Source organism: Mustela putorius, unplaced genomic scaffold (assembly GCF_011764305.1).
Source record: "Mustela putorius furo isolate JIRA1106 unplaced genomic scaffold, ASM1176430v1.1 tig00003983_pilon_pilon_pilon, whole genome shotgun sequence".
Classification (NCBI taxonomy): Eukaryota; Metazoa; Chordata; class Mammalia; order Carnivora; family Mustelidae; genus Mustela; species Mustela putorius.
In genome coordinates this window covers 11,440,506-11,463,537 of record NW_025422123.1, presented here as the reverse complement: position 1 = coordinate 11,463,537, position 23,032 = coordinate 11,440,506, and the positions used below count along the sequence as shown (strand labels likewise).

Below are 23,032 nucleotides of genomic sequence, written 5' to 3'. Positions count from 1 at the left end.
TATATAGAACTAGAGTTTTAACAATTAACATCTCAATTAAACTTTGAAATGAGAAAATTAACTGTTAAAACTAAATTAAATTAAATTAAAATTAAAATTAACTATACTAAATATTGTAATCTTTGGCCAAAGAATGGCCCATCTTCATCCAAAAAGACATCCTCCATAAACATAAAACTCTGGGAAAGCTATGTGTACAACATTGAATAGAAGGAAGACACTTGCCTTGCCAGTCAGATTATATATCAACCTTTTTGGTCAGTGAGTAATAAAATTATTAGTAATAGTAGTCTAACCTTTCATTTGCTCTAATCCGAGATACGTGTTACTCTGTAAGAACGAATGTTTCAAGTTTAACAAAAGATCTAGTCCACCGTTATGTGGAAAGACTAAGTGGCAATAATCGAGATTCCAAGTTCTTCTTAAATTTGGATTTTCCTGGCAAGGGAAAGCTGAGAAAGTACAGGATGATTTAACTTGGCAACAATTTTTTTAAAAAGTCAGGACAGGTACAGACATGTGTAAGAGATCCAGCAGCGACAGAAGTTTCAATATAGCTTCCTTGGACCACATTTGATTTACCAATTCATCTTTCCCATTCTGAGTGTGCCAACACTTTATGATATCCTTTATGTTTAAATTTTCAAAAATGAAACATATTTAACAAAATACTGAGTCCTGATGTCTAAAGAGTGCTGAAATCTCTGCCAAAATAGACTGTTTCCTTGAGCAAAGTACAGGCTGCCTGGTAAAGTTCTCCCTCAGATGTCAGGTCCACTTCCTCTCACCTGCATTCATACTCTGTTCTTGCTTTCTTCCACTTTATGTATGTCTCTTGGTCCAAAAGCTGATGCTTGGTACAGGAAGGTGAAGTATCTTATGGAATCCTCCGTATTCCTGGATTTGAGTACCATGGCTCTACTTATCCTTGCTGGCTGATGCCAAGTAAAATGTCTCATTAGTTTGAACTCTCAGCTGTGGCCCAAGAAAGCTCTATTGAAACTTCTGTATAAAATTCTAGAGTCACTGCTAAGTTAAAATTCTCAACCTGGTATGAATTTTGGATTTGAATGGATTAAAAGTACCTTGGTGAAGGCCTGAATGTTGGCAGAAATATGAAGAGATCAATTGAGGTGGCAACAACACTGGAAATACATCATTTCGGATTTAAGGGTTCCCTTCAAAGAACTCAGTGGGCAAATCAAGAAAGTGTAGGAGTGTGTATGGTAACTGCATGTTATTTACAGTTACTTAATTCTAGCAAATAAACCTGAAGTTAGCATAATAGAAAATCTAATGTTTTCCACAAAATTGGATATTTCCATTTTTATGTTAGCTTCACCTTTTTGTCAAAGAGCACGATTCAGCTATAAATTTCTAGCTTATGCTTCCTTCCACATTCTGAAATCCTATTTGATTACCATGCCAGAGCCTCTGAGAGATTTTGACCTAAATGTTCTATGGTTTTGACAAAAACCAGCTTCATCGGGGAAAGTAAGGAAGAGTAGAATCTTACATTGGCCATGGAGGAAAGAAATAAAAAACAAACCTAAGTTGCAAGGATAAAGGAGATGCCATAGAGGAACTTCCCACCCAACATAATATGCAGGATACTGACCCTCTTGACACCTCTCTTCTGTATTTCCATTGGGAAACTTAACTCTAGATCCAGCTAAATATTTGCATTCATTTCCATAAATGGGTAGACTGCCTCAACCGTTAATGAGTCTCTGTTAGTCCTATTCATCTTTTGGGGTCAAATGAACATAGAGAAGAGCCTGTGCCTTTATCAGGTACCTGGTAATTACATTTCCAACTGACACAAAGTACTTGGAATAAGAACCAAGAAAGCACTCAAAAAAAAAAAAAAAATCCTGTGTACTTTTTTATCAGTGCCAAATGAAGGGTTAAGTTAACAATTTGTGTTATTTGGGGCATTGCAGATCTGTTATTAGGGTATTGTTGGAATGAAATTGAGAAAGATATTCTAAAGTAAATTCCTATTTGACTTCTTTCAATATCTTGGTAAAATAATAAAAATAATCAAGATCTGCTTTGTTTTACATTTCATATCTTATTTCAGGTTCAGCTTGGATAATTAGCCAATGCTCTCATTTAATCGGAATTTTCAAATTTTAGTACTAGTTATAGGAAAAGCATGCACAAGGTAAAGAAAACACATTTGAAAAGTACAGAAGGATATACAGTGAAAAATGTCTCTTCTGATCCATGTCCTTTAAACACACAGTTAGACTCCAAAAGATAAGGTATTACTATTCCTGATTTTTGGTATACCCTTACAAAAAAATGGTCTGTTTGAATAATTATGTAGTGTTCAGTCTTTTTAAAAAATCAGTGGTAACATAGTACCACCCAGTAGGACACCTTGCATTTTTTCACACCATACATCGTAGAGATAGTTACATTGGAGTATATATGGAACTCCCTTGTTCTTTTTGGTACTTACTATAGTTTCTGTTTCATTAAATGGATATACTATAATTTATTTTAGTGTTCTCTCATTGATGAACATTTAGTTCATCAATCCTAAGTGTATATATACAGTGAGTTCTGCAGTGAGTGAGTGTGTGTGTGTGACTCTGATAGATATATAGATATAGACCTATATAAAATTTTATAACTGTGTAATATATCTGTAGGATAAATTCTTAGATGTGAAATTGGGTCCAAATGGTTGTACACTTTCACTTGATAAGATTTTGCCAAATTACTATCCATAAAGGTCATATTAGTTATACTCCTACAAGGAATTATGAAATTGGTAATTGTAGTAATTATCAGAAAAACAAGTAATGATTATGTGACCATGACTGACTTATAGAATACAGTTAGAGTTATACACATACTACTATTTCTTTCTCTTGATTCTGTAATGTTAATGACTGACATCTGCTATCCACTGCAGTAGAAAGCAATTATAATTATTAGCCCTGTTTTACAGTTGAGGAAGCCAAAGTGCAGAGATATTATATAACCTGACAGAACTGGTAACGGATAGGCTTTGGATCAGGTATTTGGGAAACCAGAGCCTGCAAGTGAGCCATGAAACTATCTTCTTCCTATTGAAGTTTTAAATTTTTTTAAATTTAAATTCAATTAGCCAAGGTATAGTACACCATAAGTTTTTGGTACAATGTTGAGCGATTCGTTAGTCCAGTATAACACCCAGTCTCATCATATTTAAATAGTATTACATACATTTCTTAAGCTGGTATCCATACTTTCTTTGCAAATAGTCCTTTTCTTCCATGTGTCTTTTTATACTTTCAAACTTGCCTTTTACACGTGAGGCAGATTAAAATAGAAAGGTTTTGTTTTATTTTATTTTTGCCCTGAGGACACCTAGAAAATTAGAAACCAAGTTAAAATGATTGTCTGTGACAGCTCCAGTATTATAAATAAATATATAGCAATTTCATATTTTTCATTTTAAAATTGATGACCCTCAAGTTATTTCAGAAATATGCCCAACAAGCTCCCAAGAAACATTTACAATAATAAATGTTTAAGTGTTTGTTTTTTTTTTAAAAAAACAGCTTCCTGCAGTTCTGTTAGCAATCCCCCATGAAAATTCTCATCTGCGCACGAGTGGTTCTATTCTCCTGGACCTTGACGTGAGGGCCTAGGTGAAATATTGTGGGCATAAAAATTGCATTTGGTAGGTCTGCTAGGAAGGGGTCACGTCAAAGTCATCTTTGACTTGTTAACACAATCTTTTTTTAAACGTTTTGTATAGCAGCAGGAACGTGCATCCTGAAGGGGGGGGAGCATCCATTTTATAAAAGTTTATTTTCATATTTTACACACTGTAGTTCTGTTATGTGTTTTTGATTTAGTAACAATTTATGTGTTTTTCTGTCGCAGAGCACCGCGGCCTGTGGTGTTGAGGCTCACAGCGATGCCATCCAGCCCTGCCACATCAGAGAGGCCGTTCGACGCTATGGCCACAAGATTGGCCCCCTTTCCCCATTCACAGTACGTAATAACAGAGTTATAAAAAGTTATATTTATAATCTGAAAGAATTTTGATTTTCAAGTGGTCAAATGAAGAAGCAATGGAATTGTTGAAAGCAATTTGTGGTGGCTGTAATTTTGTTGTATAAAAGTGGCATAATTCTCTTGGGAAATAAAAGTTAGTCATTTTTGTCTCTTTTTGGAAGGACGAATTTTTTTTCTACAAAATATTATTTTCTTTCAATTACAAATTATGCTTTTTTTTGCTGGGGCTTATATTTTCTGTTTTTCAAAGCTTAGGTTTATAAAACCTTTTTGTCAAATTATATGTCTCCAAATATTGCTAGAAGCACTTTATATTTTAAAATCGGTTAGATTGGCAATACCACTTCTATCAGATGTCCTGCTCCTAAACCTACTCTGAGTTGGAAGAAGTGATTTCGTCACTGGCTTTGAAGTAGGCTGAAATGCAGATACTCTCACATCTTCAGATGGTTTTAAAGCTTATAATCAGGGTTCATTGTTGTTGTTGTTCTTGTTGTTGTTTTAATGGAGAATTAAAGACTTTATTTTTTAATAGCCTAAGGAAATTGTGTGTGTGTGTGTGTGTGTGTTGTGTTTTAATTAGGTGCTCATCTTGTGGCCCTTTTTAAAAATCCTTTATTCATGTTAATAGAACTTTCTCCAAGTCTTTGTTTATGAGGCATTGGTTTGATTTTCAGAAAGTGAGGTTGGATTTAAGACTGAGTAACAGCAGAATTTATTGTCTGTTTGCTTTCTTTTTATTCACTTCTGCTTTACTATACCAAAGCAGAGTATATACATATAACAATATGTATGTATATATATACATACATGCATACATAAGTGTAACAGAGTGTATGTTTTCTTCTGAGAGAGAAATTTTCTCCTGGATTTTACTGTGACCTGTTGATAGAAATCATGATTTCTTCTTCATTAGATCATCTGTTTTTCCCATTTTTTAGTTAAAGGGAATGCTTTCTTTCCATTCTTTATTGTCATTAGTTAATTGTATGGATTCTCACTGTTACAGCAAGCATTTATCAGAAGCCTTTTATGTAGGTCTTCAGAAGCTTTTTGTAATGATAAGTATTATTTTCACTTTTGTTTAGTATTTAGAATCTGTCTTCTATCTTATGAGAACATGATTTCAGTACTGCTGATGAAAGCACTATATCCTTCTACATGCGTATTTTTAGATGATTACAATTGAAAGGGCAGAATGAAATCAAACATCTCTTGTTTTATTTTTTCTATTTTTCTATTTTTCTATTTTTTCTATTTTCTATATTTCTATTTTTTCTATTATTTTTCATGATAGGTGAGACTACTTTTAGTGATGAGTCAAAAGAAAGATGAAATTTACAAAATAGGAGATGACTGATAGAATTTAAAAACAGCTGTCTTTTGACAAAGGATTAAACATACCAAGTCCACATTTAAGAGCCAACTAATAACTAATAACTAAAAGGTTGAGGCATTGGAGTGGAGAGAGAAGGAAAAGAAGGTAGTTTTGATAATAATGTAGAAGTAGTTAGAGAGTAGCAAGGGGAAGCTGGTGTTTTGAGAAAAAAACCTAAAATGGTAACTAAAATAATGAATTAAAATTATATAACAGAACATGTATCTAATATAAGGAGAAAATCTTCCATTCATAATGTCTTTGGTATTTCCTCAAAAGGAGGTGGTGGTGGCTCCTTCATTCTTCCACCTTTTTTATACTTAACTACACTGGATGGATCACTTAACCATCTTGGTTGATGCCATTGTGTGTGTGTGTCTATGTGTGTCTGTGTGTGTGTGTATGTGTGTATTCATTCCCTCATGTCTAACTGGTATCCTGTTACCCGTGCAAGGTTGCTTTGATAATCTAAAATTGTGGCATATGGTCAGAAAATGTACTTTAAACTTAGTTCAGATACAATTTAAGCTAATTTTTATCTAATAAACATATAACCAATATGATTTTTAAGTTAATGATACAAGTTTTAAATGCTTAATTTAAATAGATCTGGAAAAATAGAACCATTACCAGAACACAGCAAGTGGTTAAAAAAAATCATCAGAGAGGGGCACCTGCATGTTTATCATCCCCTAGAAAGGACCCAGCTTGAGAGGTCTGCTTCATTACCTTGGGCCATACTAATTTGTCCAGGCTGCAGGACTGAATGTGCTTACTCTATTTTATATCATGATTAATATAATCAGGGAAATACAGTTTCATGGTATACATTACAGTACATAAATCTGCCCTTTATTTTTATTGAAGTATCGTTGACACACATAAGCTTAAGGCGTACAGCATAGTGATTCCACCTCCCTATGTATCACGCTCTGCTCACCACAAGTGTAGCTACCATCTGTCACTGTGTGACACTATTATAATATCATTGACTATATTCCTCATGGTGTACCTCTCATAAATCTGCCTTTTAAATTAGTTAAAAATTCACTTTAAAGTGGGAGAGATTTTATTATACCTAGACTGTGTATCTGTATCTGCCATAGCTCCCACATACCTTCAACTTTCTCAAAGGAGTTGCTTCTGATGTTGGGGAATCCTGTTGTCCCATTCCCTGATGCCCACTCCCAGAGATATACTTCATGCTGCACTAGGGACTCTTTGCTACCTGGGCTTTGAGCTGCAGCTTGTAAGAAGAGAGAAGGCATGTTGACTGCCTCTATAGTAAGCCTAGGTTGAGACCTAAATTTTCATACGGCAAGGCTGAGCTCAGTCACCTCCAGCATAACACCTCCTGTGTAAACTAAAATGCTCATGAACAACTCGTTTATGTATATGAAACATAGAAATTGTCTATGCTCCTTGTCATTCCAAATCTGAAGTGCTTGTCTGGTGTAGATATATATGTGATATCTAATTTAGAATATCCAAACTTGATTCGTATGTAGGAATTCCCAGTAATTGGAAATTGATTTAGAGAATTAAAGAAACAATCAATAGGTTACACAGAAATTTAATTCCAATTTCAACAATAGAGCAGTAAAAATCTGCTTTTAGTGAGTCATCCTCCTGTCTTCCACCATATTATGACTGTTGATATAATTTTGTACAAAATCCCAGCTTGATCTATTTCAGAACTGCAGTTCACTGCATAAAGAATTATGAGTTCTTCACCTTGGTTATTAGTTGGAATGATAGAAGAAAAGAATGATTGAAGCCCTCTTAGGTGGAGGTGAGGAAGAAGAGCACAGGTGCTGGCACGGAGAGGAAGGGGGTGGAGAGCTGAAACAGCCTGGCTGTGAGGACGTGCGAGTCGTGGAGACACTTGTAAACCACCATCTCCACTCACCCTGTTAGAGCAGTACTATGTTTAGCTTATTGGTTTTAGTTGGTGATTGCTTTCTTTTTTTAAAAAAAATAATTAATTAATTTTTTTACTAACATATAATGTATTATTTGTTTTGGGGGTAGAGGTCTGTGATTCATCAGTCTTCCACAATTCACAGTGCTGGTGACTGCTTTCTTTTCCCTGTTCTCATTCATTCTCAGTCCTATGCAGAAGGTCAGAGAAAATATCATACCTAAAGGATTGAATTATTTCAATAATTATTTTTCTGACATTAAATTATTAATTAGACTAATTGATGGAACCAAGGCTAAAACTCCCAGCTCCAGAATCTGCTCCCTCAATACATTTTTCCAGCTGTCCCCACCCCAATATACCTGACTTTCTGTGTACACATAGTAAAGAACAGTTTTAAAAACTAATCTTAGTTTTTGCCTATTTTTCCTATAACTCTGAAAATCATGTCAGAAAGTGTGATTTGTAGTCATTACTTTACAGTATGTATGCATCCTCAGATGTCCTAAGTGACTTTGATGCTCGTCATCTTACGTTGTCCTTGCACTCAGAGTAGCTCGTATTTACAGAAGTTATATCGGGTAGTGATTGGCTGCTGTTCCTAGAGCCGTGGTTTAGATCCCACCTCTGCCACCTGCTAGCTAAGTAGCATTAAGGAAGTTTCTTACGCTCTCTATGGTTCAGTTTCATCTGTAAAACATGTAATAATAGAACATATGATAGAATTTAAGGAGTACTGTGAACTTGATGTGCGATAAGCTCTTTTTGCTTGTTTTTGTTTCAAACTTTTATTTAAATTCTAGTTAGTTAACACAGAGTGTAATACTGGTATTAGGAATAGAATTTAGTGATTTATCACTTACATACAACACCCAGTGCTCATCCCAACAAGTGCCCTCCTTAATTCCCATCACCCACGTAACCCATCACCCATTTAACCCAGCCCCCCGCCCTCCAGCAGCCGTGTTTGTTCTCTATCGTTAACAGTCTATTTCCTGGTTTGCCTCTCCTTTTCTTCCCCCTCCCCCCCGCCGCCATGTTCATCTGTTTTGTTTCTTAAATTCTATCTGAATGGAATTACATGATAATTGTCCTATTTGTCTTTCTCTGACTGACTTGGTTCACTTAGGATAATTCACTCTAGTGCTATGCAAGTTGTTGCAAATGGTCAGATTCAGAGGGGTTTTGATGGCTGCATAATACTCCAGTGTGTGTGTGTGTGTGTGCGCGCGCGCGCACGCCTGCACCACATCTTTATCCATTTATCAGTTGATGAATATTTGGGCTTTTTTCATAATTTGGCTGTTACTGGTGATGTAAACATCATGGTGCATGTGTCCATTGGAATCAGTATTTTTGTATTTTGGGTAAAGACCTAGTAGTACAACTGCTGTGTCATAGGGTAGCTCTGTTTTTAACTTTTTGAGGAATCTCCATAATGTTTTCCAGAGTAGCTGCACCGTTTGCATTCCCACCATCAGTGTTAGAAGGTTCCTGTTTCTCTGCATCCTTACCAACATCTGCTGTTTCCTGTGGTGTCAATTTCCTCATTTTTTTTCTCTCATCCTTTGAAAAAACGCTTTCTTTTTCATAAAGGAAGACAGTGGGGGAAAGTTGCTTTCTACCTAGACATGTTTCTCAGAGTTCAGTATCTGGTAATTCCCTTATGGATCCATGCATCCATTGGAAAGCAGTTCTATCTTCATGAAGAAAGATCTTGCTTGATAGAAGCTTTCTTTTTTTTTTTTTTATTATGATCAGTTAGCTAACATATAGTAGTACATCATTAGTTTTTTATTATGATCAGTTAGCTAACATATAGTAGTACCTCATTAGTTTTTGGTGTAGTGTTCAGTGTTTCATTAGTTGAATATAATACCCAGTGCTCCTCACCACACATGCCCTCCTTAATACCCATCACCCATTTACCCCATTCCCCGACCCCTTCCCTCTGTAACCCTCAGTTTCTTTCCTGAAGTCCAGAGTCTCTCATGGTTTGTCTCCCTCTCTGATTTCTTTCCATTCAGTTTTCCCTCCCTTCCCCTGTAGTCTTCCACACTATTCCTATGTTACACATATGAATGAAACCATATGATAATTACCTTTCTCTGCTTAACTTATTTTACTAACTATAATACCTTCCAGTTCCATCTATATTGATGCAAATGGTGAGTATTCATCCTTTTTGATGGCTGAGTAATAGTCCATTGTATATATAAACCACATCTTCTTTATCCATTCATCTGTTGAAGGACATCTTGGCCCTTCTACAGTTTGGCTATTGTGGACAATGCTGCCATGAACACTGGGGTGCACATGCCCCTTCCTTTCACTACATCTGTATCTTTGGGGTAAATACCTAGTAGTACAGTTGGCTGGGTTGTAGGGTAGTTCTATTTTTAACTTCTTGAGGAACTTCCAGAGTGGTTGAACCAGCTTGCATTCCCACCAACAGTGTAAGAGAGTTCCCTTTTCTCCACAGCCTCACCAATACTTGTTTCCTATCTTGTTAATTTTTGCCATTCTGACTGCTGTAATGAGATATTGGTGGTATCTCATTGTGGTTTTGATTTGTATTTCCCTGATGGGAAATAGTGACGTTGAATTAGTGATGTTCCTAGTGATGTTGAACATTTTTTCATGTGTCTATTAGCCATTTGTTTGTCTTCTTTGGAGACGTGTCTGTTCATCCCTCAGTTTTTAAATTTTTTTTCATGGTGCCAATTTCTTCATTTCTTTAGTAATTTTTTTCATTTACTGAAATTAGTGCTGGTATGTTAGAAAATTAAGAAAATATACAATAGTGAAGGGCAAATAAAACTTACTTTAAGAAGGATATCAGCACATCCCAATAAAAGGTATAGCAAAAGATTTAAATGAATTGTCCTATCAGAAATTGATATTTAATTGTTTGAAGAATACTTTCTTTTCTCAGCCTAAAAATTAAAATGCTTTTGGTAATGGTTTTTTTAAAATCTTCTTAGAATTTCCTTGTGCATGTTTAGAAGGAAAAAGCATTTAAAATTTGTGTGAATGAAGTGTTTTTTAGGGAAAATAATACTCCAAAGAGTTACCCAGTATACTGATTGTTTATCATGCAGAAGAAGGTCAGACATGTGTTTTATCCAGATCCTTGCTTTTCACAAGCAGTGAGCGGTGCCCATCGTCTACTTACTCTGAAGCATAATCCAGCTCTCTATGGCAAGTGCTCTAAATGGCTGATATAAAATCAGGTGTATAATTTTGAAAGCCAGAAAAAGGAAACTGTGTTCATTGGGTGAGATGACATAATCCAGCGTGTAATGCCCAAATCTATTTTAGCTCCTCCTGAATAATATTCACCTAGAAAAACATGTTAACCCTCTGAGGTTGCTTGTTATCAGGTGATTTTCTATTGCACTAGAATAGGGAGACAGTAAAGTTGGTTTTTTTTTTAAGCATGGTCATTAACCTATAAAATACCTTCAGCAAATCCTTAGAAGCGAGTCATGCTTTAGTGTCCATTAGCTGCCTTAAATTCTCAGACAGAATCACAGTATTTTAAATCCAGCTGAGATTTGCAAAAGCCAGTGAGCCTCAGCATCAGAGAAACTTCACAGTGTACCCAGAGGCCCCTTGCGAGGGAGCAACAGGGCTGACCCTGGAATCTGGCCTCCCTACTCTCCATTGACTGCTCTTCCACTCTGGCCATTGACTTTGATGCAGGGAGATCTGTTATGGATGCTAAGGATCCTCTCATATCTTTGGTTCTTGAGGACTGTTGAAAGTAGACACAGAGGTATCGAAAATGTGATATTTCCTTTAGGAATGCCTCACATTAAGCTTTTAAAAACAAAAGCAGTATAGCGGATTGCTTTGACTATTTTGATCTAGACTTTCACATTCATCAAAAATTCTTATGTCATAATTACGTTAGATTTGCTGGCATTTTATTTGTTCAACCTGGAAAATGAAATGTCACAAAATATTAGAATAATTTTCTAAAATAAATACCAAAGATAAATCGGGTAAGAATTCTTAAATATTTGTGTTTTTGACTGGAAGCAAAAATCTTCTCAATAAATTTTTTGGAAGTACTAAATCTATCCTTCTAGATTGGAGGCACATACCATTTTATGGTTGTGGGCTACAGATTCTCAGAAATAAATTAACATATGTTGTATTTATCATATAAGAATAATGTTAAAGTCAGTGTTCTCTAGGAAAATTCTGTGAAACTTTTAATGTAGTTGTTTTTAATTTTGAAATAGGGTGGGGGGATTGCAGTGATGAAATTCATTATGTCAAATTTCATGAAATTACAGTTTCTCTAGGTGAGAAACAGTTGAATATCAGGAATTTCATATGGTTCAACTAACACAGTGTTCACTTTAGAATTAGGGAGAGAATGTTTGAAATCTAGAAATAAAGAAGTTGAAAGAGTTTGGCAGAGAAGATCATTAAAATCTGAAATGAGTGTTGGTTGATCAAATAATAATTTAAGTACTATTTTAGAAGAAACTTTTCACTTCCATTATGTTATTTATCCTCACAACACAGCAAGATGAGTATTAATTATCCCCACTTTCTAAGTATGAAAACTGAGATTTAGAGAAAAATTAAGTGGCTAATTTAAAGTTACATAGTAAGTCCCAGAGCTCTATCTGTGGACAGGAATATTTTGTGGTTCCCTGGGACCATGAGCTTCAGTGAAGTCTCACTCATCCTACTCATTAAACTTCCTCTTTGCAGAATGGTCTCTGTTCTTAACTCTTTAAGTAGTCTTGGCCTGGAAACACGAGATCATATTTTCTAAACTGCATGTGTCGAAGGCAAGTGTTCCAAGAAGTGTTAAAACGTGTTCCACTAGAAAAGGGTTTCTTCGTAAGATAGTTCAAAAAATTTGTGTGTTATATCTAGAAGATCCACTCAAAATCTCATTCATTAAGAAAAGTCAAGGTATGGCGTGCCTGGGTGGCTCAGTGGATTAAAGCCTCTGCATTCGGCTTAGGCCATGGTCTCAGGGTCCTGGGCTCGAACCTCACATCGGGCTCTCTGCTCAGCAGGGAGCCTGCTTTCCCCTCTCTCTCTGTCTGCTGCTCCACTTGTGATCTATGTCAAATAAATAAATAAAAATCTTAAAAAAAAAAAAAAAGAAAAGTCAAGCTGTTTCAAAAATGAAGTTGCAGGTGACATTGTAATATATCCATCACAGTGTCTATATTTTCTTTTATTTATTCAGTATTGATTCACAAATATATAGCAGTTTTACTAATGTTCTTTTTTTTTTTTTACTAATGTTCTAAGCAGACCTGCAATAGTCTTGGCCCAAAAGAAAAATAGTTAGAACTTTTTGTTTAAAAGTTGTTTCACTAATAATACCTAACAAATGCTCACATTTTTAAACTGGTAATGTTAAAAATTAAAATATGGATTTCTAATCCAGGGTACTTCCTCATGGATTTCTGGAAAATATTTTTTAAGGTTTCTTAAAATATGATAAGCAAGTCAATGTCATAAAGAAAATCTCAGTCACCTGACATCCCTTCTCTGACAGATATTTACTGAATAAGTTTCAAGGTCCAATTTATTTTGCTTTGCCCATTGAATCCAAATTTGGTGAACTTCATTAATGAAACTGTCTCTGCTATATAAGCATAGCATCATAATTTTGTATTGCCAGATAGAGGCAGCACCGCCCCATTATACTGTAAAAGCTGTTCAGTTAATTTTTCTTAATTATCAGACAGAAAGGGGGGAGAAAGAAAGCAAGATCTTCTCTCATTTGAACCCCTCCATCTACAACAATATCTTAAGTTGGGGCAGCCAGCGAATTTGTTTGTAAGAACTTATCCAGTTCCAATTTGAAAATTCTGCTGTCAGTAACAACTAGGTTGGCTCTAGTAAATAGTTATTATTCAAACACATTTTGCTTTTTTCTGCCTTCACTTCTATGTTAGTAGTAAAGACCTCAAATTTGGGTTGGCATGTAGTATAGATCCTAAAGTGATGTACTCAAACTTCCACAGCTGTATAGAGAATATTTATCTGGTCTACTTTAAATATCAAAAAATAAAGTAACAAAACACAAACTTGAAGACATAACTTGCTAATCAACAAAACATTTATAAGAAGTTTAAATATAAAACATGAGATGACAGAACCTTTATTCTGAATAGCACAGAAATTGTAAATGGATGTTCAAATCAAACATCAGGAGGCCCCTGAAAATCCTTCAAAAATTCCTAGAGTTTTCAGGAACACAGCGTGAAAAGGCGAAAACCTGTATTCCCTAATGGAGGCCATATTCAAAATAGAAATGAAAGGTGAGAGCCCTAACCAGCCCTGTGTATTTTCTCCAACTTTGTGTCCTTCAAAGATTTTTAAATATTGAAGTAGTTCAAGATGTTAACATATTTCTACTTATTGTAAAAGGCAGGCTGTATTTTGAATAATAGAGGAAAAATTCAAACATGACTGCACGGAAAGAGCAGTGATTTACAACAAAGAGAAACTTCTTGAGTAGAATATTCTAAAAGGATGAGATCTTGAGATTTGACTGTGTTACTGTAGTTTTTAAGGTTTTGCAGTCTTCTGAATGGAGAAAGTGTGGGAAAATATTTAGAGTGACTCCCAGAAGGAAATTATTCTTTCTTTAAAAAAAAAAAAAATCATGGATTCTTTTAACTCATATATTCATGAAAGCAGCAAAAGGATTAGTTGGGAGGAAAGAACCTCAGCTGACATATTTCTAAACTTAAAAATTATACTCTAAAAATGGCGAGAATCTTAAGTCTGTGAATAAATATGAAAATTATATATATTGAGTTAGACATACAGCTCCAGTAAATTAAGTTGTTTACATTCACCTAGCAAAAATACTATTTAAATTTTCAGTGAATATTTTATATCTGACTGGATGAATATTAGAAAGGGCACACTGGTTTTATTAAAATATATTGCTTATTGACCATTGCCAGAAACATCTAACATTCATAAGTGTGTTTTGTTTAAGTAAAACATTTGTGTACTGTTTTATTGATAGTGTGACAAAAATCTCCTCCCACAGCCATGATGAGAGCCTGTTGAACTGGAGATGATTTACTTTTTGATGATTTCTTAAATAGTGTTACGTACTTTAGTCTTACAAATATAATCATTGAACTGTCACTTAATTTACTGATGCAGTTGCCGAGTTAATCCCACAACATAATAAGTGGATTGTTTTAAGTGGAAAATTTACACCTTCCCAAAATGAAATGGATACCTAGCTTTTATTGTACCCAACGTGTATTTAAGGCTATATCCAAGGTAGGAAAAATATGCAGGAAAAAAAAATAATTACGCCTTGTTTTCCTGACTGGTGTTTTAATTATGATTTGATTTAAACCAAATCCCCTAGGCTATGTATGCACAGATCAAATATTCCACCCCCACACACTGCCTCTGCATGACCCCAAGCTGTGAGAAGAGAAAATTCACGGCCCATATGTCAGTCAGATGTTAATTCTTGCCCTGGCACCTGGATAGGCTCTCCCACCTGACTGGAGTGCACTTGCAGTTCTGGGCATATACCCAAAATGTGGAGTAGGCTCTCCAGATCTGGAAATATTTTGGCTGATTAGTTGGCAGAGGTCACGAGGGCAGAGTCCAGTGTCGGGCTCTGAATTTGCCCAGGTGCATTCAAGGTGACAGTTGGGCAGCTGTGCCCCTGATGGAAATACCAGGGAGGGAGGATTTTAGTTGACTCTCCGGCTCCAGAAGTTCACAGCCTGGCCTACAGGTTCCTGTCAATTCCAATTCAAACACTTATGCAGATTTTATAGTTTCCAGTAGAGAAGTTAGAAACTACATTTCTGGCTCTGATTTAATTCTTCATTCCTGATCTAACCTAAAACACCTATTCCTATATTTTAGACTAATTAGGTAAGAGCCCAATATGTAAGTTATAGCTGACAAGCACTTCTCATCCAAGCAAGCCTACAGTGTACGAGAGAGAGAGAGAGAGGAGTCTTCTCTTGAAAGTCTTTCTCTTGAAAGGAAAACTAGCCTGGGCTCTACCATGTTTTTGTGTTTTCTCTGAGTCACTGTCTGAAGAAAACAGTAATAGGGGTTGATCCTCATGTGGGTAAACTGCCCTCAGTTTTCAATGGCAAGCAATATCTTTCACACACACAACCAGCTCACAAATGGTTGAAGTTTAAAAAAAAAAAGAATAAGGAGGTAAGGCAAGACTCTGTACCACTACAAGTCCATCTGTCACCCACCATTGCTGGAAAACCAGTTCAGAGCACGTGCCTTGCTGCCAGGGTGACCACACACTTCACATACAAAGGAGAGCACTTGCCCTCTGAGTTTGGACTAAGTTGAACAGTCTGTTTGGCAAAATTTGTATTTGTACAGTTGAACTCCTCACCACTGAAAGTAGAAGGACCAGTATTAACATCCTTACATGTCCTCAGACCCCTACAGATCTGATATCTCTGTTTATTCATTCAATAAACACTTCCCAAGTATTGTGTCAGCAATCTGTTGAAGTGGGGGTACGGAACTCGGAGATAACTAGCTGTCTCAACACAGGTGTTGGATGTGATGAAGGCAAAGGAGATGTGCATGTGACTGGTGTTGCAACCGAAGTTTGGGTAAATGTTTCAAGTATAGAGGAGGAGGGCACTATCTGCCTGAGGAAGTCAGGGAAGCTGTGGGGGGCCATTAACATTTGAACTGAGCTTATGAAGCAGAGCTAAGGGAAATAACTAAGAATTCTAGGGGAAACTGGAAGGGGAGGTGAACCATGAGAGACTATGGACTCTGAAAAACAATCTGAGGGTTTTGAAGGGGGGTGGGTGGGAGGTTGGGGTACCAGGTGGTGGATATTATAGAGGGCACAGATTGCATGGAGCACTGGGGTGGTGCAAAAATAATGAATACTGTTATGCTGAAAATAAACTAAAAAAAAAAAAAGAATTCTGAAAAGATAATTCAGGTAGAAGAAGAGCAGGGGGACTCTTGGGGTGGCTCAGTAGTTAAGCCTCTGTCTTCGACTCAGGTCATGATCTCAGGGGCCTGGGATCGAGTTCTGCATTGGACTCTCTGCTCAGCGGAGAGTCTGCTTCTCCCTCAACCCTGCTCATGCTCTGTCTCTTACTCTCTCTCAAATATATAAGTAAAATCTTTTTAGAAAGAGAGAGAGAAAGAAAGAACAGAACAGGAATAAAATGGGATGTGAGGGGAGGCTAGGTGTATGAAAGCAGTCTGTTAAGGCAGAGGTAAGGAACCGAGTCTGGAGTACCTTGAGGGGAGATGAAGCCTCAAAGGCAGAGTGATGACAGTTTGAGGACTTTGAATTCCAAGCCAGTTTAGCTAGACTTTATGATGTAGGCCAACACTTACCTAACCATGCTCTGCAGAAACCCCAGGTTATCATGCAGGCGTCGTGCAAGGAAGAAAGCATTTTCTCTAAATAATGCAGATGAGTTTTTATCTCTGATAAAAATATACACTGGGTTCTCAGGAAGATTTTGTTTGGAAGATTTCTTTTTAACAACTAATACGATCACCAAGGGGCTGTTTGAAAGTTTGGGAGCAAGGGGTTGATATGCACAAATCCATAAAGTAGAAAAATAACTCACATGATGATGTAGAGGAGGGACTAGGGTTGGGGAATAGAATAGGCACAGAGGCCAACTAGGTGTTATAAGCCAGAATCCAGAAAAATCTCCACTAAGGCAATGACATTAACACTAGAGAAGATAGACTCAAGAGATATTTGGAATCAAGAATAAATAGAACATGACCCTGAATGAAAGAATAAAAGATGACATACTGATAACTTAGGTCAGTGCAAAAAACAGACAAAAATATTCTCAGGAATATTGGTGGGGAGCTCAATGCTTGGATCACCTGAACTTAAAAAAATATATATTTAAAAATTAAAAAACAAAATAATAAAAAAACTCTAGCTTTCTGTTTGAACTTCTGGGAGTGTTTTATATATGAGTATGACCAGGAAGTCCCACATATTATTATGCCTTTTTGATGAACAAATTGACTCTCTAAGCATTCATGAATTTGGTCACGCATTCCTGAAGGATGACTGTAACCAGATTTCAAAAATGTTTTCGTCATGAAAGCCATTCCCGCAGCAGCTTTGCACTAGTGTGAGATGCAAAGCATCATTTTTCTAAACTTTGATGAGCAGTTTCATCTCCATGTGAAACCTGTCTCTACCACCACACACACATACCCCCAAAAGAAATTGTAAGGAAGGAGCACAACACTGACTCAGACACCAGATTTTGGAGGACTGATGGAGGGGGACGCTGTTGGCGTGTTTTCCGCACACTCGCCGAAGGCACGAGAATGCTTCTCCATGGAGACCGGTCGTGTGCAGCCCAGCCTTGCCCATACCACTTCTCCACCTCGGCAAGCACTTCCAGGCTGTAAGCAGCCCAGTCTCAAATTCAGACTTTCAGCCCTTCCTCGCTAAGAGCCCCTCCTTCAGATTTATGAAAGAAAACATTTCTTTCTCTGAAAGGTTTTTGTACACCGCATCTGGAAGTGTTTATTTCAGTGGCATGTAAGCTATCTGTGGATTTAGTTAGCACCAGACCCCCTTTTGTGTACTCCTGCCTTGAAAATGTTATAAATGATCTTATTGAATCTGTGCCAGTGTGCACATGGTTTGGCTGAAGGCTGCATATATCCCTTACCTGCCAGTCACCTTTGATTTATGTTCCTTCTGCTAAGCTTTTACCTTCCAAAAATGGTGCCACTGCACTGTCCTCTAAATCATCCTATTGGTTAAATTACTCCAAGATGAGTTGGTATGTTTTGGGTTGCCTATGGACAGATGAATTTATATCTGTCCGCCCTTACCCACTTTGAGTAAAGCCACTTAGAGGGGAAGATTGGACATGTTATGTCATCGATCTCTCTGTTCCAAATGAATACCACCTGAAACACGATGCCAAGTCAAGACCAAAGTGACAAAGAAGTGTTCTTTGGCATCCACTTCTGCTACGAGACTTTTTTTTGTCTTGCAAATAAGTCTGTGTCTTGAGCAGAGTCTGTGGTGGGGACTTTTCATTTCTCAGAAAAGGGGAAATAGAGTCTCAAACAAAACAAGCAAACCTCATCACAAAGATAGAGGCTTGGTAGGTTTTCCATAGTTGTACTAATTTGTGAGGTTTATGGTGTTTTCTGGAGAAAAGCAGGTGGCTTGGTAGTTATTTCAAATGTGGGCTATTTGTGGTAGTGGTTTTGAGGGGTTTCATATTTCTGAAGAGCTGTTTTAAGAGCATTGGACAAAATGATGCATCGTTTTGAACTCTTTTTCTAGGAGTGCACTGGCCGTGGAACAGGCTATCAGTTATCGCCACCGAGGGTAACCTTAATACTCAGAGTGAATTTGCTAATGAGGAAGTCAATGTTGTGCTCAGAGAGCATGACATGATTGATACAGTTTTTAAAGTAGGTTTTTAAACACTCTAAATATCTCACTTCAGCTTTGCAAAGATCTGCTCTTCTTCTATTCTATACGGTGGTAGAGGAACATTTTTCTGTTTCGTGATTGTGCTTGCAATGGTGTGGAAGCCTTTAAAACAACTTATGATCATACAGATCTCAGTATCATAGTTCACACACTATTATAAGCAAAGGAAAGAACTTCTGGACTGCTTGGCTGGGGTCCCACTAAGCCTGAAGGTATATACCCCAACAGACTTCATTGATACTCCTCAAAATTGATTTGGAACTCCCTGTGTTCCATCAAGGTGGAAGGTGTCTCAGGAATGTGTCAGTCATATTCGAATGGTTGACAGTCATGGTACTGACGTGCTTTTCAGGGAAGCATTAAAGGTAAGACTGCTGTTGTTAGAGAAAGTCAGCATCAGAGATGTGGGCACAGTATTTGCATTAAGTAGGCACTTTTATTAAAAAGAGAAAATAATACACACACACATATAGAATCTTTTAGATAGTTATAACGTGTGTGTGTATTGTATGTGTGTGTACATGCAAACACACCCATATATAGGGTCCCTTTTAAAAAGATTTCTAAGGGTTTTAAATGTGTATCATTTCATCATTACAGCACCCCAGAAGGTGGTACCATTGTTAGCATCCTGAATAAATAATAATTTATTTATTATTAATATATTGATAATATCCTGAATAAATAAAAGATTGTCTTTAATGAACCAAAAATTTCACTGATACTGTTTGCTGTAGAGCATCATTTAACATTCTACCATCTTTGATGGCTTTTCAAAAGTTTTAAGTCCGATGACTTGTCTGAGCTACATTTTAATCACTTCTAAAAATTAACGATTTTTAGTAAATATTTATTAAAAACACTTGAAAGCTCCTAGCACAGTGCTAAAATATAAAGATACTCCAAAAAATGCAAAGAATGCTTTCTTTTAAAATCATTACTATCCTAGTAGAATTCAAAAGTAAAGTAGGCGGCCAGTTTACTAAGACTCCTTGGAAAAGGAGTCTCAACCTGACCTCTCAGTGTGAGATGGAAACCCAAACACTGATTGACCATCTTTGTAGCCCTCAGAGAATCCCTTAATGTCTCTTTTTCCACTTCCACATGTATAAAATGCGTAACTTTATAGTTTCGCAGTATCTTGAGATTTATGAATGATAGACTTCTTTCCTGCCACACATTTCTGCCCTTGTGTGGGCAAACAGGCCCAAGCTGAGGACTGCTTTACTTCCGGTGGTGGTGGCATTACTGACCACATATGGGCAGTGAGGCTTAGATGCCAAAAGAGTATAGGGTGAAAAGATGAAAAGCCACAGAAATTGTCAGTTGCAAAAGTAACTGCCAAAAGCTTTTCCAGGAATGGGAGTTAAGAGAAGTTGGAAGCTTTAGGTTGAAAGGAAAGAATGAAAGATGTAGTACATTGCAGATGGACTTTAATTATAAGTGCCCAACTCATGGGTCAGGGAAGGACCCTTCCCCACAAACATTTCCTACTCCAACTTTTAACGATTCCTAAACTTCTGTTAGTGGACAGTCATTGTCCTTTTATTTTATACACATGAGAAAATGTAATATTTCAAATATCTAGGTAAAAGGATCCATAATTCAACAAAATTGTTTGGTAATGATACCTTAAAGTGCTCAAAGTATGAACTTTGGTCTATTCTCTTAGTCCATTTGAGCAGGATCTTACTTCAGTTATTCAAGGCAAATGAGAATTTATTGTTTCCAAAAATCTCCTAAGAATTTAACTTGACATCTCTAGTCTCAGGTTATTCCACCATCCCATAGTTAAACATTTTTCTTCCAACCCAAATTGAATGCTTTTCTTTATTTCTCCTCAGTGGAAAGAAAAATATTACAATGTCATATGAATGAAGTCTCTGAGGCCTTTCCTAATTTTAGTAACAGTATTTCTTACATACTTCTTGGGAAAATTTTGTCACTGTCTCCACTTGAATCTTGAGATAGCTTCGGAACGCCCATACTTCTTTTGAGGAAAAGTCTAGAGGAAAAATTCCTTTTTTTCTAAGAAAGAAACAGGTAAATGTAGGCCCAAGGAGTTCCTGGAGATGTAGGGCATTGTGGGAGTCCAGATCCCATCTTTTCTTACTTCCTTGACTTTTCTCAGAACTGTGTTTTCATTTTGAATCAAGTCCTGAACTTTGACCCACTTCCTCTAAGATACTTTGTATTTCCTGGTCTGATCCAAACCTAATGAGGGCCTATCATCAGGTAGAGCAGTGAGAACCATGTTTAACCATCTTAGCATCTCCCTCGGCAAAGTACAGTGTTTTTTGTTTGTTTTGGTTTGTTTTGTGTTTTGTTTGTTTGTTTCACTTATTTTAAGGAGTTCAACATAAAAGTGGATGAATGGTTGATCAGATGGACAGGATGATGATCTTTAAGAGAGAACAACTTAACAATGGACAAAGTTTCCACTTTTAATCTCCTTGATCAGTTTTAGGTCCCCTAAACTTGGTGTGCCCTATGTAAATGGACCCTCCACTCCTGTGATTAAACAACTTATAGATCACTGCAGGGCGGCAAAAAGGAATGATGGGCTGGTTAAGTATTACCAACCAGCATTTATCATTGATTCCTCTATAATCTAAGGCTGAATAATGCCCACGCCACCTCATGAGCAGTATCTGTTCTAAAGTGAGTATGTTCAGTGTGGAGTTCTGTACCAAACATACTGTAGAATCTTAGCATATTGGGAAAAGTATGAATTTCCACTCCCAGCATCATACTGAAACCCTAATTGGAGCTAACATGATTGACCTTTGTTTACACTCAGCATTTCAGCACCGAGAACGAAGCTCCACATACTCACTCGGTAGAAGGAACTCTGCTATCAGCTGCAGGCTCCAGAGCTGATCTGTCTCGATCACTCTTGGATCATTTTGCAGAGTGGTATTTAGGAAATTAGACAGTATTTACAAAACACTGAATCCACACAGTTTTACTTTATCACAGAAACAATCGTGTTTTCATAATTCCTCTTGATAGCAAGTTATTATTGCGTATGTTTTTGTTCTTGTTTTTATTTTATCCAGGAGAGCAATATCCAACTCTTGGGCTCTGGAAGTAGCCTTGTTATAGAAAATTATTGTTTGTGACGGTACCCGATGAAGTCAGGTTCCAGTCAGTGTGGCTGTTTTACGAGCTATCAAACTGAAAACGTTCAGTGAGGACCAAAGTTGATAGTTAATAGGTGTTTTGAAATGATAGCAGTTATAAATATGGAACCACACTGTGGCAGAGGTGGCACCGAATCACCACAATCCACTCTGAAACTTTTGTCAGGAAGACTTTTAGGCACCAGAAATAACCACTTGGAAAACAAGATCTGAGGAACCCAGAATAACAAAATTATTTAGATATCGAGACACGTCTATCTGTTAGATGTTTATGTGTTCTCATAAACACAAAAGAGTTTTTCTGACAGAAGTCTCTTTCTTAGTGGTGTGCTCCTGTGCCGTTTCAGACACGTTTTTATGCCTGGCCATCAGTGAGGAAGAGTTTAGATGTCTTGTTTTCAAATTTAGAAGACCTGTTTTCTTCTTAGCTGACAGCTTTCACACACTGCCATGAAATACGTATATCAGGTCCCCACACTTATGGTAGTTGTCCTCATTCTTAATGAGGAGCTCCCCTCTCGCTTCATTAAAGAAGTACCTTCCCAACATAGGGTATTCTGTGCTATATGCCCAAGTAAAGTCACTGGACAGCTACAGTTTGAAGATTGGGCTTTACATGTTTTCTAGCTGTAAGAGAAGTCAAGCAGACATCATAGAGATGCTGATTCTGCTTTCCTTGGGAAAACACAGAAGAATTCTCAGAAGGGTGACAAAGGGAAGTTAGTGCCCAGACATGTGTCCTGATGTACAGTGTCAGCTGGAAGGATGGTGATTCTGCTCCGTAGGGAGATGGAAATAAGGAAAGGGAAAGAAAAAGAGAAGAAAGCTCCTGCCCCATGTATCTTCAGGAAACCAAATTCTCTGAGGCCTCTCTCTTGTTCCTGAGGGCTGGTATGGTTCACTTCTTCTCATTGGCCAAGGAAGTCCATTCCCCTGATAGGCAAGGAAGAACAAAGGTCCTGAGCATTTCATTTATTTTGTTGAGATGAAGTCATTTTCCAAATAATTAATCAGCAGTCATTTTGAATTCCTGGCATGTGGTTAGTGCCAGGTGAGACACTGGAAAGGAGAGAAAGGAAAACTGTGAATGTTCCTGA

General features: G+C 37.0%; 1 protein-coding gene across 6 annotated transcripts in view; it reads left to right on the top strand.

The window, feature by feature from the left end:
* SUPT3H (SPT3 homolog, SAGA and STAGA complex component) overlaps positions 1-23,032 on the top strand; it is a 560,284-nt gene that overhangs the window by 446,285 nt on the left and 90,967 nt on the right. For all 6 annotated transcript variants that reach the window (XM_045071047.1, XM_004739777.3, XM_045071049.1 and 3 more), the window contains one exon: positions 3,886-3,996. In XM_045071047.1, the coding sequence (XP_044926982.1) occupies positions 3,886-3,996 (111 nt within the window). The remainder of the gene's footprint in view (positions 1-3,885; positions 3,997-23,032) is intronic.